We start from the raw sequence: 13,378 nt of genomic DNA, 5'->3' as shown, positions 1-13,378 counted from the left end.
AATGAATTCTCAGGGACTCAAGGAGTTTGGAATAGAATCAGGTGTAGGCACTGAAGTCCAATTTGCACCCAACTGGTAGAATAAAATCTGACCCAAAATGATTCCTTTTTGAGATCTTTTAATACAAGCAACATCAAGTTAGCATCACTGTGCACAGCTATAATTAAACATGACTGAATCACAAAAGAGACTTGTTTATGTTTATGCATTCATATAATTGGACAGAATGTTAAATGAGTGCCCTGCAGGCACTTCTGTGCCATATGCAACTCTCTAAAGGACTAACTTTGAAGTATCATTTTTAAAACCAGACTCAGTCTAGACACAGTAGTGTTTCTACCTGTGTAACTGTTGTTCACACCAATTTAACATAGGCTGGCCTATAAACCACCTAAACCATGCACGGTACAAAATATTTATTCAATGCGTGGGTTAATTATTTATATTTTTTATCATGATGAAAATCACTGAGGGTAAAAATAGCTCCCAAGTCAGAGAGCAGCCATCCGCTCCTGCATTACTAGAAGCATGACAGTTATTATATAACTGTTCAGAGAATAAAATTAAATAAATAGCATAAGATGTGTAGCTTAATAATTAGACAAAATGTTTTGGAACTACCACACTATCACTGAATGACTGCTGACTGGCCATTGTGATATGGCACAGATCCTGCCATGTGCTCACAAGAGGATCTTCCAACACCTTCCTGGTAACACAAAGATGCGCATTCTATGCATCATGTATTTAGACATTTGCTGCTCCCAAATTTCACTTTGAAACTGGAATCCAGACGAAAGAGAGTGTCAGATTGCTAATAATCTGATTAGGAATCAGAGCTGGAAACATACCTGGAGTGTTTGGATGCAATTTACTAAATGGCTGAAAGGGGTAACAAGACATCCCAATTCACCAGAAAAAGATTATTGACCTGAATTTCTCCTTCCTGAGAGTTTATAATGGTTAGCACTGGAAACTGGTGACAGAAACAATGCAGATGACCTAGCAGCTGCAGTGTGATCTTAGTCTTTGTAAAACCTTGTTGACAAGGTGGTCTATGGAAAGAGGTGCAGATTAAAATGCTACTGGTCATGAACGCCAGGTACCCCCTGAGGCTGGTGGCATGGTGAGCTCGTGCGGGCGGCAGTGGAGCTAAGTGGAGAGTTCCTGCAGGCAGCCACAGCATTGTTGGTGGCAGAGGGGGATGACAAGCACCAACCAGTGACTGGCAACCACCTGCAGACACCACCGGCAGTGTTGGTGGCAACCAGTGGTAATCGCAGACTGCCCACAGATGCTGCTGGCAGTGTCGGCAGTGGCAGGTGGTAACCGCCCACAGGCACTGCCAACACTGTCACAGGGTATACTGCCACACTCGGAGGGTGCACATGCACCTGAGTATACCCCCTAGATGCCATGCCACTAATCTATCTAATTATAAAATTATAACTAATCTAATTATTACCTAATCTATCTAATTATAAAAAGCTATTTGGAAGTGCTTTGTCAAAGTGTTGGTACCAAGGGCCACATTGTGAATTGCTCCTGCAGTCTCACAGGGGTGAGAAAGAACTTTCCCTCACCCTAAGGCCAATGGGCAAGAAGACCATTCCCAACAGCAGTCAGCACTCACTGTGCTCTGGGAGCACAGAGGGGCTATTTGTTCTTCCTACAAACTCACTGGAAAAATGTGGGCCTACACTTTCTTTGTGCATCAGTTCACTCAATGTAAAAATCATTTATGACATCTACCACACAGAAAGGCTTAACTAACATAAAACATTTTGAGATCCTCAAAGTACCTACACTATCTAAGTAAAAATACTTTATTATTAATAAGCCCTTTTAAAACAAAGCGTCCCTTTTACAAAGTGGATAAGAGAATCTAGTGCATAATTGTTGTAAACTTTCACCTCCTTTCAAATTCCTTCTAAAGCCACAAGTGAAAGTAGTGCATTGGTCCCCCCTGTTTTACTTAGCACACTTACAGTCTCTTTTCCAGATGAGAAATGAGGTTCATTGCCAAAGGTATCTGGGGAAGCTGACATTGTGGGCACATCTACATGTGCCCTTATAGTACCATTGTTACTGTGCTGTCGTTTAGTACTTCTTTTTGGAAGTACTAGATGATGGCACACTAACAGCCTGTACTCTGCCATGTTAGCACAGTTACTTTTAGCCACTACGTTGCCTTAGCAATACGCTATAGGGAGGGAGCATGTTGCTATGGCAATGTATCTGTGGCATCAAATTTTGTGCCCACCAATGCTACATGGTTGTAGCGCATTGCCATAACAACGTAGCATCTCGTGTAGATGCGCACAGTATCTCTTTGCATACACCAGGCCTAAATGTCAAGGTAAAGCAAAATATTTCCAGTGCTTTAAACATAATAAACCACATTAAACTGTTACCAATCTAATATATGTTATATTAAAAGCTACAAAGCCAGAAGCTTCAAAATCCAGTCATGGGTATTTCTGGGGTTGTTACTCCAGTGATTTTTATTAATCAATTGAACTGAAATTCTTTTAGCTGCAGTATTGAATTAAGCAGAAATTGCAAAACTTTAACTTCAAATCTTTAGGCTTTAGTTTAATTCAACCCCATATTGTTATTTCATATCCTTTAAGGTATCTATTTACTTGATCATATATTATACAGCATTAGAGGCAATCGTAGCACCTTCACCAACTGGAATAAAAGTTCATCAAGAATTGACTGGTTCGGAATACGATTGCAAGGCTGCTTCTTCCATTAGCTTGAACAACATTGCTCTTTTGAGAAACATCAATAAAATGAAAAAATTATGCTGGATGGAACTGTATAGCACTGAATCACAAAACTGCTAATGGGTTTCCATGTTATTGCTAGCCTGTGTGCCTTTTTACATTGAAGTAGTGTTAGAATGATTAGCCAAAATGGTCCAGGAATTATGTGAGAGGCAAGAATTACTTAGGTTAAATTTTTTATTGGACAAACTGCAATCTTGGGATATAATTAGACATGCATCTGAATGCAAGACATTCTTCTTCAGGTCACATTAAGGGCTGTTGTATAATACAAAGGCATGGCTGAGATAAGGACAGGACAAAAGGGCACGTGTATTTGTAATATGATTTTGGTGTATATTTTGACTTTGCCTGGATTTTGAAAGAAGCCTCTGATCACCCTCCTACAAGATGAAGCCATAAGCACCACAAAAAGCTGTAAATGACACAATTCAGTAGATGGTCTGCTTAGCAACATTGGTTGCTAAGAACAATTCAGCTAAATCATTTGGACATGCACTGGTTCCCTACTGAATAGAAACCCTAGCTTAAGGTCTATTTTGATATTCAAAGCTTTACATGTTATTGCTCCCAGCTGTTGGAGAGAGCACCTCTCCCTCCATGGCCATAGCCACTATATCCCAATGGAACAACACTGCCAACTGGCAGGAGAAAAACGTAACTTGTACAGGGGCTGCTTTTACATCATTCTCACACGAGATAAGAATTATCACAGACCTCACAGTGTTCTGAACTAAACACAGAACTGATTAATTTGAGTTAGCTTTGCCTCGGTAGGTTCTTTGCACCTCAGACATAACTCAAAACTCTGTAAGCTAATCAAGCTATTCTTCCCAAAAAAACTGGAAAGGAGAAAGAGTGAAAATATTACATTACTTCCATATGTAAATATTTGGGAGGCATCCATATGATATCATGACAAGTAGGATAGCACCTGAGTACAAGAGACAATATGCCAAGATTAATTGCCACATTTCTGGGTGCTTAACCAAGTGAATTAAAATTATACCAAGCCCTGCAACTACTGCATGTCCACATTAGTAAAAAAAAAAAAAAAAAAAAAGACACAGACTGCACGGTCTCAGGACAGTGAACATTTGTACTGTATACAAATCAGTTTGAATTGCCAGTGAAGGATACTAGTATAAGGCCCAATCTTCCTTCTGTGGAAGTCAATGAGAGCAGGATTGACTCCCTAAAAAAAGTGTTTGCTTTTTAAAGTACTTAAATTTATATTTAATGTTTTCCCCTTAGCAATGGAATCAATAAAAAAAATAGTTTAACAATTGCTCATTTCCTGTGCTCATCTCACTTACTGAAACTCCCAAGCAGATCTATTTCCTCATTTTTATCTGCACTGTCTCTCAAGAGATCTTTCTTGGCACAAAAGCAACCTCATTTATTACATTGTAAAGGGGGGGAAGCATTTTTGAACATTTATTGTAGAATTTAAACATCATTGGTGTATACCAGATCAGCCCCTTAAAGTTCTACATAGGAAGCCTGTAGAAGGAGAAAGGAAGGCTTTCCTTGAAAGTATTTCCAATTGATAATCAAGTAATTTAAACAAGTTTGGCACCTTTATCTTAAGCATCGGATAAATGCAGGAAGAATTATGAGGCTGAATTAATTAATTCTCATTTCATGCCACTAATACAGGAAGAATTGTATGTTTACTTAGTCATCTATATGCATATAGATACTAACATTCCTCCTTTTTTTTAATGGCAGCTAATGTACTGGAAGAAGACTCAATGGACCAGGACATAGAGAGCCCTGTGACTATTCACCAGCCAAAGTTGCCCAAACAAGCTAGAGAGGATCTGCCAAAAAATATAAACAAAGAATGTACCAAGAGAAAAATCCAGCGGTATGTCAGGAAAGATGGGAAATGTAACGTCCACCATGGAAATGTGAGAGAGACTTACCGTTATCTGACTGATATCTTCACTACCTTAGTCGATCTCAAATGGAGGTTCAACCTGTTTATTTTTGTCATGGTTTATACTGTGACATGGCTTTTCTTTGGAATGATCTGGTGGCTAATTGCTTATATCCGAGGAGATATGGAACATATAGGGGACACTTCATGGACCCCATGTGTCAGTAACCTCAATGGGTTTGTCTCAGCTTTTTTATTCTCAATCGAGACAGAAACCACCATTGGCTATGGCTACCGGGTCATCACAGACCAATGTCCTGAGGGAATTATTCTGCTACTAGTTCAGTCTGTTTTAGGTTCTATTGTCAATGCTTTTATGGTTGGTTGCATGTTTGTAAAAATATCTCAACCCAAGAAGAGAGCAGAAACCTTGGTTTTTTCTACCAACGCTGTCATTTCCATGCGGGATGGGAAACTATGTCTGATGTTCCGCGTAGGAGACCTTAGGAATTCACACATTGTGGAGGCATCAATACGGGCAAAACTGATCAAATCTAAACAGACAAAGGAGGGGGAATTTATACCACTCAACCAGACAGATATCAACGTAGGTTATTACACTGGGGATGATCGTCTCTTTTTGGTCTCACCACTGATCATCAGTCATGAAATTAACCAGCAGAGTCCTTTCTGGGAGATTTCCAAAGCCCAGCTGCCCAAAGAGGAACTAGAAATTGTTGTAATCCTAGAAGGAATGGTGGAGGCAACAGGTAATGGTTCTTAGCTTTTTATAAAGTATGTGCTTTAACTTTAACAAGAAACTTATTTCAGATATAAACTATATACAAGAGAAAAAGACAGTACAAATCTGGACTGGGCTGGGTGTTATACTCCTAGCTTGCATGCACTCTTGCCATAAACAACCTTTATGTGCACCTCATCTTAGAAAAATCACTTCTACAACCATGTAAACAAGCGTTACATTTTGCAAAAAGATTTCTGCAGTGTTGTAAGATTTAAAATTAAAAGCATGCTCTCTTTAATTGTTCATTCAGCCCTGTCCAAACTGTCCAATGAAACTGGATTAGTTTCTGATTTGTTTTGAAAATGGTATGACATTTCCCCCTTTTTAAATTTTCCAGAGTGTGCCACCAGTTATTCATCACTCTATCACAGGAGAAAGTCAAGCCTGTAGAAGTTAGGGTGATAAATGGCTTTACAAAAGTCTAATCTAACCCCCTGTTTAAACAATGTGCAGGTTCCATAGGTCCTTCAGCTTTCAGTTACTCATGGGTAATGCTATGATAACAACTTGCCATGTGTGTTTCTACCATGAAATTCCCAGAAGGTGTTTAGACTGAGTAGGAAATGATATGTTCAGTTTATCATTTTTGCCTGCTTGTTTGCTTGTTTTTGTTTTACCTTCTAACGTTGGGTCGGGGTCTATTTTTAGATCATAACACATAAGACTCATTTTATTTGCATTGAGGTTCCCTGGCAGTGCATGAAAACATTAAAGAAGTATACCAAGTAACATCCATTGTAAGGCTCTGTATACTGCAGAGCAATGTAAATGAGCATTAGTATAAATAAGAAACTGGACCTGAGTGTGTTCTAGCTTGACATTACACATCAGAGTGCAATACCATATCATAATCCTTTTACTTGAATACTGAGGACACAGTGCTTTTAACTCCGAATTGCAGGACTCCTATGAAGAGAAAAACTAAGTAGAGCTGGGATTCTTGCTCTAACAATCAGTCAGAGGGCTCATATGCTTTGCACCCTGCATTGCTGTGAGATTCTTTCAAGGGTGCCACATAATACTAGCACTATTAGGTATGCAAACACCTACACATGATTCACAAGCCAAACCCAGAGATTTCAAATAGGAATCCATAGTGTCAAAACCACCTATTGTGGTCTTTCTGAATCCTGAATTGCTCTATTAGTTTTCTGTAGTCAAAAAATGACTGAATTGTTTTTTTGAAATGGGGTGCCACTAAATTCAAAACATTATGAAGTGGTAGCCTGAGTCTAAAAACATTGAAAACTACTGACCTAACGTAACACAAGCCAATAAACTCAGAGAATAGGACTATGAACCTTTGTTACCTCAACTCACATTTTGCAACTGGAGCAAGAAGTAAGCAGCAGCTCTTGCCAACACATGTGTGTGTTTGTATCACATTTTTATTATATGGTGTCAGAAGAAAACTGAGTTTGACACCATATAATAGAAGTGCGAGACAAAAATGGAGCAAATGAAGCCCTCAATTTTGAAAGAAACTTGGCAGAGAATTTGAAGTGGTGGCTGCAGGGCTTCCAAATTTTCCTCAAAAGTAGGTGGTATCGAAGAGAAGTTGAGAAGGTGAAACGCACAGCATTTTTGATGCACATGGCAGGCCCAGAGGCATTGTAAATTTGCAGTGCATTCAAATGACAGCATGAAGAAGATTGCTAGATAAAGTCATTCAGAAACTTCCAAAATATTTTGATATATGCAAATAAATGAATTGACACTGCATAGACCAAAGGCTTTTTACTAGTGCTTCTGACCTGGAGTGTTACCAAACAGCAAAAAAGCACCTCTAAAAATGCAAGAGCCAAGGATGGCTTAGGGCGATACCTTTTCTTGGACTATGTAGTTTGGATAAAGGATGAGGAAGAATGTCTTGCATTGAAAGCTTGTCTAACTCCATCCCAATTACATAGCTGGTTCAATAAAAGATATCACCCTAAGACATTCTTGCCTCTTGTGTATTTTCTGGATCATCATAGCTGCATCACTCTCACACTACTATAACATGGAAGATATCTAATTAAAATACATACAAAGTCATAAGGACACAACACTTTTCCATCACATAAATACAAACTACTTGTCTTCACTTCCATGACTAATCCCCCACCCTACCTATCATCTCCCATTTATCAAAAGATATCAAATGCCCTATTCTGCTTTGGTAAAAGGACCAAGCTTCAATGATGAAGGATTTCTCATCCTGGTCCATTTATTAAAAATCTTACAAACCTGGTTTCAAATTTAAATGCAGTTGTTGTTGCCAAGATAGGTGTGCCTCACTGATTTGAGAAAGTTCTGGCACAGAAGGATATTGACCACTTGGACTAACTCTGAATCAGTTTCCAGGTCCAACATGTTGAATGGCAAAGTACTGCAGTGCGAATGCCACTGTCAACATTTATGGCAGGAATATGAGGGAGCTCTGAGGTTCAAGCAGCATAATACATTCTGCTGAGCTTGAATATCACAAAGATTTATGACATGGTAGTGTCACAATGATAAACATGTTTACTAGGGCTGTGTTTTGGTACAAAACTAGACACTTGTTCCATGTGTTACCTACAGATGTTGGCTGTATTTGTTGCTTGCACACACCGAGCCAACTTTCTAACACAACCATACGTTTTCCCCATCATTCCAAAAATATTCTCTTCAGTTATATTTTGGCAAATCTTGAGGATTTGTGTTTATATCACCATAAGCTTACATTGATTTTTAACACCAGCTGCAGAATGAAAGTAACAACAGAGCAATTCTTCTATACTATTCATGAAAAGAATACTAACCATAAATGATAACTACCAAGACTGCCTTATCACAGCATCAGAAAAATAAGACTGGAAGGGCCCTAAAGAGGCTACTTAGTCCAACCCCCTGCTTAAGATAGGATCATCCTTGTCTAAAACATCCAAGACAAAAGTTATCCAACCTGCACATAAAAAGTTTTGATGACAAACTCCACCACTCTTGGTAATCTGTTCTACTGCTTACCCATCCTCATAGTGAAAAAGTTCTTCTCATCTAGAACTTTAATCACTTGTGCTGCCCTTCTCCCTCCAATTTTTCCACATCTCTCTTAAAGTATGATACCTCAACTAGACATGATATACTCTAGGTGAGGCCCCTGGGATTTGAATAAAGCACTCCTATTAGCCCAGTATGTTATTAGATTTCTTTGCAAAAATATTATTGAGTCATATGCACAATTATTCACAATAGCCTCCCGATCCTTTTCCGCAGCCCAGGCAGTGATTCCCTGTTTTGTATTTGTATATTCAATTATTCCTTCCTAAGTGTAGTACTTTGCATGTATCCTTATTGAATTTCATCCTATTTTAGACCATTTTTCCAATGTATCCAAGTTATTTTGAATCTTAATCCTGTTCTCTAATGTGACTTGAAACCAATCCAGATTGTTGTCATCTGCAAATTTACTAAATGCACTTCCCATTCTGGTCTCCAAATCATGAATGGAAATATTAAATAGTATAAAACCTAGAATTTACCCCTGGGGAATCCCTGTGGATACCTGCTATAATACTGTACTACTGATGATTGCTTTTTGAACATGGTTATCCAACCAGTTATGTACCTACCTTAGAGCAGTCTCATCTACAGCATATTTCCTTAGCTTATTTATGAGAATGTTATAGGGAACAGTGTCAAAAGCCTTATGGGAATTAATGCCCCATCTTATAGAAAGAAACAACAGCCCTCCCTCAATTTTTAGAGCTTCTCCATATTGCCTTGTAGATCCCTTAGCCGAGGTGGCAAAAATAGCAGAAAAGATAACAGTTGTTGCTGGTGATTTTACACGAGCTAACTGCAGAAAGCAGGTCGTTATTGATACTTTATACTTAGAACTTTTCCTTATGAAAGTTTCAAAAGCACAGCTACCCTGGTGCAAAGATCAGGTTTTTATCAATGCATGCCAGCACTGCAAAATGTGTTAGGACAAGAAATAAAGTGAAATAAGGCGAACTCCAGAACAAAGGGAACTGAGGTAGGCAACATGTGAGGAATTAAACTTGATTTTAGTCAAAGCACCATAATCCTTTAAATAGTGCCACAATATCTTCATGTGGTGCTCACTACTCAGATGGGTGGGACCATACACAAGTCGACAGATAGACACTAAAATAGGAGCATCTAGAGTGGCACTGCAGCCTCTTATTCCATATCTATTCCTGTGTGAAAGTTACATTTTAATAACTACAGCTGTCTTTAGGTGCTCACCCCACCCATGAGATTAAAACTGGGCTGATTGACTCAAACAATACATGCAATGACTCAAAACATTTTCTTCTTAAAATTTCTGCTATGTCTCCTTCAAATGTATAAAATACAAAAAAGAAAACAGTATAAATAGGGATATTTAGAGTTCAAACTATGCAACCCTTTGTTAGAGCTTTACTCTTTCGGTTATCATGATGCTGTTACAGGTTGCTGGAGCATCTGTAATGCATTGTGAGGGGGTGTTACAGGACCTCCTCCTCTGTGTTGATCACACCCTGCTAAACAACCTCAAATAACATACGCTTGGTAATTTATCTTTAGCCATTACAGCTCATGCTTTTAGCTCCAGGGATTTCCTGATTCAGTCACTGGTATGTTAGCCAAGAGGAAGACCATCATATCTGCATAGACTAATATTGGTAACTATGACCAAAATCCTAAAGCCAGCTTTCAAGAAGATTTGCCTGTCATAATTATCTAGTCGGGGGACTACATTTCACCATGGGGTACCGAAATTCGGTGGTAACAATAGAGACACAAGAGAGCTAACATCAGATGCCAATGAAAACATTTTTCCCTGATTTTAACTTTGAAATTCACTTTCCAGCATATGATGGCCTCTCTAATGTGACTTACAAATCTTTTGGACCTTATGAGTAAGGCATATGGCTAGAGCTGAAGTGTACAGTGTCAGTCAGAGGGGTAAAGAGGTTTTCAGAAGCTATTCAGACCTGACTTTGGTGTTAAAACCTTCAGCACCTTCAGTGGGGCAAAAATTTGGCCAAGAATTGGCATAGATAAGCGCTCTCTCAGTCAGAGCCTCTTTCCAAAGGCTGTGTACCATGCTGACAACCAATAGGGAAGACACAGGATACAAGAGCTGAGATAGTTCTGGTCACTTTAAGATCATCCCCATGTACTAAGTTTCAAGGCTATTTATTCCATTTTTCCATTTTTGCAGAGATGAATCTGGTGGCCCTAAGGAGGATCTGGCTTCATGTTTGAATGCCTTTGAAAAAGAAGAGGTCATGTTTGCTTGTACTTTAAAGGGAAGTTTCACTTGGAAAGGGGGCTGTATTCTACTTTTTCCTTTCTCTCTCTGGCATAGCTAGAAAGACTTGCCATATGCAGACAACTTGGTTAGTCACTGCTTGGTATTTGTCATCAAGTCATACATTTGATTTATATTAAAATGCCTCCACTGTTTGTATACTATCTTACAGAGGAAATACAGAGAACACTTTTTTAAACTATGTGCATATTAAGGTACTGCACTTGAACCAAAGATCCTGTTTGGGAAGTGGACTGTCTATTCTTCTTAGATCTATGAAAAAAGGTCAGGTGCAAAGGTCTTCAAAACTGTCTGCTAAAAGGGTAAACCTTAAAGGCAGGTTATGGTTTTTTTTGGAGATTTTGCTTGTTTCAAACAAAGTTTTCAAAATTCATGCTGAAAGTTCAACTGTAAAAGCCCCCAAAAATGCTGTGGAAGGTTTAAAGTGTTTGTTTTCTGAACAAAACAACCATTTCAGGGGGTCCCAAAATGTGATCACTATTAGGTCTGGATAGAAAACATTTCTGTTTTTCTAAAAAATTACAGACTTAAAATGTTTGGGAGCACTGGAGTGTTGTAATGATAGTCTAGGAAATATGAGAGCAGCAAGGATTTTTGTGGGTAATATCTTTTATTAGACCAACTGCATAGTTGGGATAGACTTAGATATTGACTACGTATTCTTCTTCAGGTCAGAAATACATCCTGAAGTGCCCTGTATTTGAAAGCTTATGTAGATCCTAAACATGCAGCTGATCCAATCATAGCAAAGTAGGCTAAAAGGGACCTCTGGAAATCTTCTAGTCCAACCTCCTGCCGAACCATCCCAAGCAACACTTTGTTCAACCTATTATTAAAACTACACAGACAATGTTATTATACAACCAAAAAGCATAGTACGCTAACCTGCAACAGGTAAAGCGGGGGGACGGTGGTGGTCAATGACCTGCTGCTGCAAGGGTTGTTAAAATAAACTTAAGAGATCCAAGCAAGATGGCCGTGCCCTCATCCCCTCGCCTTGTTACCAAGGAAGGCAAAAAAACTGCACAGCCCATACCAATCTGACCACAAGATAAAATTCTTTCCTTGTCAAGCCATCACCTCAAACCCACGGCCTTGGCCTGCCACATCCCGAGCTGAGCATCTAGACAGGACACGGGTGGCCAGAACCTTCCACTTGGGCCACCCACTCCCTTCACCCTTTCCTATAAAAAACCCTGATCTGGAAGGGAAGTGTCTGAGCAACAGGGCTCAACCTGTACCCAGGCTGCTTCCCCCTCAGCTCATGCTTCTACCACCTCCCTGACAGACTGTACTGCTACTCCACCTGACTCGCCCACGGAGTTTGACCTGACCCTTCAGCTCCCTAACCCGACTCCTGTTTTGATCTTTTGGTTACCTGACCCATTTGGCCTTCTGACTCCATGCTCTGCCTGACTTTCTGGATCTCTGATCAAGCACTGGATGTTGGTTGAAGGATAAAAGTGTGTCCTGCCCCTCCTCCAGGTCAGGGTGATCCCAGTCTTAGGAAGGGACAGAAGCCTTTCCTCTGGCTCCAATCCTTCTGGTCCCTAGGAGAAATTTATCTACAGGAAAGTGCATAAACCTTCCTTCTCCCTTGAGCGATTTCTACGTGGATGGAGCCAGGTCATTTTTTCCCCAGAATCACTATTTTTGCTCTGGGAGAGAAAGTGGAAATGCCTGTGGCTTCTATCAGGAAAGTGGCAATTCTCCTGACAGAAATGGAATATCTTTACATGGTCATTGATACCTGCTGAAAATTTGGAAAAGAAAAGAACACCCATGGTGGAGGGAAGGGAGGGACAGAATGAGAATTCCAAAATAACCAGCAGCAGAGGAGTTGAGTATATGAGGGCCCAAGGATCCTGGTCCCTCCTGGGACGAGGTCTGTCACCTGAAATATATAAAACTCTCCACATGTTTATCATCTTACGTGCAGCCCCCCCTACCCCCCCAGCAAATATAAAAGTCAGCACCTATGACCAGCAGAGTTGGTGGATAAGGTATGCACAAGGTTGCATAACGGGGAGTGTGTGTGTGTGTGGGGGGGGCAATAGGAACAACTTCCCCAGGTACCAACTTGGGTGTGGGGTTGCAAAAAAAAAAAAAAAAAGCATCTGCTGCTGGTAGCTGCGCATTTGCAAACTAGAAGTTGCTGTTTCCATTTTTTGCACACCACACAGGCTCTGGAGAAGGTAAATCCAAGTCCTGGCTCTGAGTTCAGTTCTACAAAAAGTTTTGGTTTTAAGGAAGCAGCAATTTTATGCAAGAGAAAGTTTCAGCCAACATTTGTTCAACACGCTCATCACCAAAACCTGCAAACATTATATTTGGCCACCAGGGAGCATCAGAAAACACACTGGCAATTCCCCCTTGATTAAAAATAAAAATGTAAAAATGGGAAGAGTATCCTTGATACTATATCTGCATACACACTTCATTTTTATCTGTCAAAAATAACAGACAACACAGGAAATCTCATGGATAAGTCATATAGATAGCTTTAGGTTCATATGGATAGTTGTACAAATGCGCTTGAAATACAGCTTATTTATATATTCTGACAAATGGACAGCTTGACAGAGCAATAT

At 39.7% G+C, this 13,378-nt stretch overlaps 1 protein-coding gene across 1 annotated transcript in view; it reads left to right on the top strand.

The window, feature by feature from the left end:
* The first annotated feature begins 4,529 nt into the window (after positions 1–4,529).
* Positions 4,530–13,378, top strand: part of KCNJ6 (potassium voltage-gated channel subfamily J member 6) — a 58,478-nt gene continuing 49,629 nt past the window's right edge. The window contains exon 1 of the mRNA XM_019528931.1: positions 4,530–5,444. Within this exon, the coding sequence (XP_019384476.1) occupies positions 4,547–5,444 (898 nt within the window). The 5' untranslated portion in view covers positions 4,530–4,546. The remainder of the gene's footprint in view (positions 5,445–13,378) is intronic.

The sequence above is a fragment of the Crocodylus porosus genome, unplaced genomic scaffold, assembly GCF_001723895.1.
Source record: "Crocodylus porosus isolate Cpor-Errol unplaced genomic scaffold, CroPor_comp1, whole genome shotgun sequence".
In the NCBI taxonomy this organism is placed as follows: Eukaryota; Metazoa; Chordata; order Crocodylia; family Crocodylidae; genus Crocodylus; species Crocodylus porosus.
The sequence above is the reverse complement of the archived record's forward strand: the minus strand, read 5'-3'. Positions and strand labels throughout refer to the sequence as shown.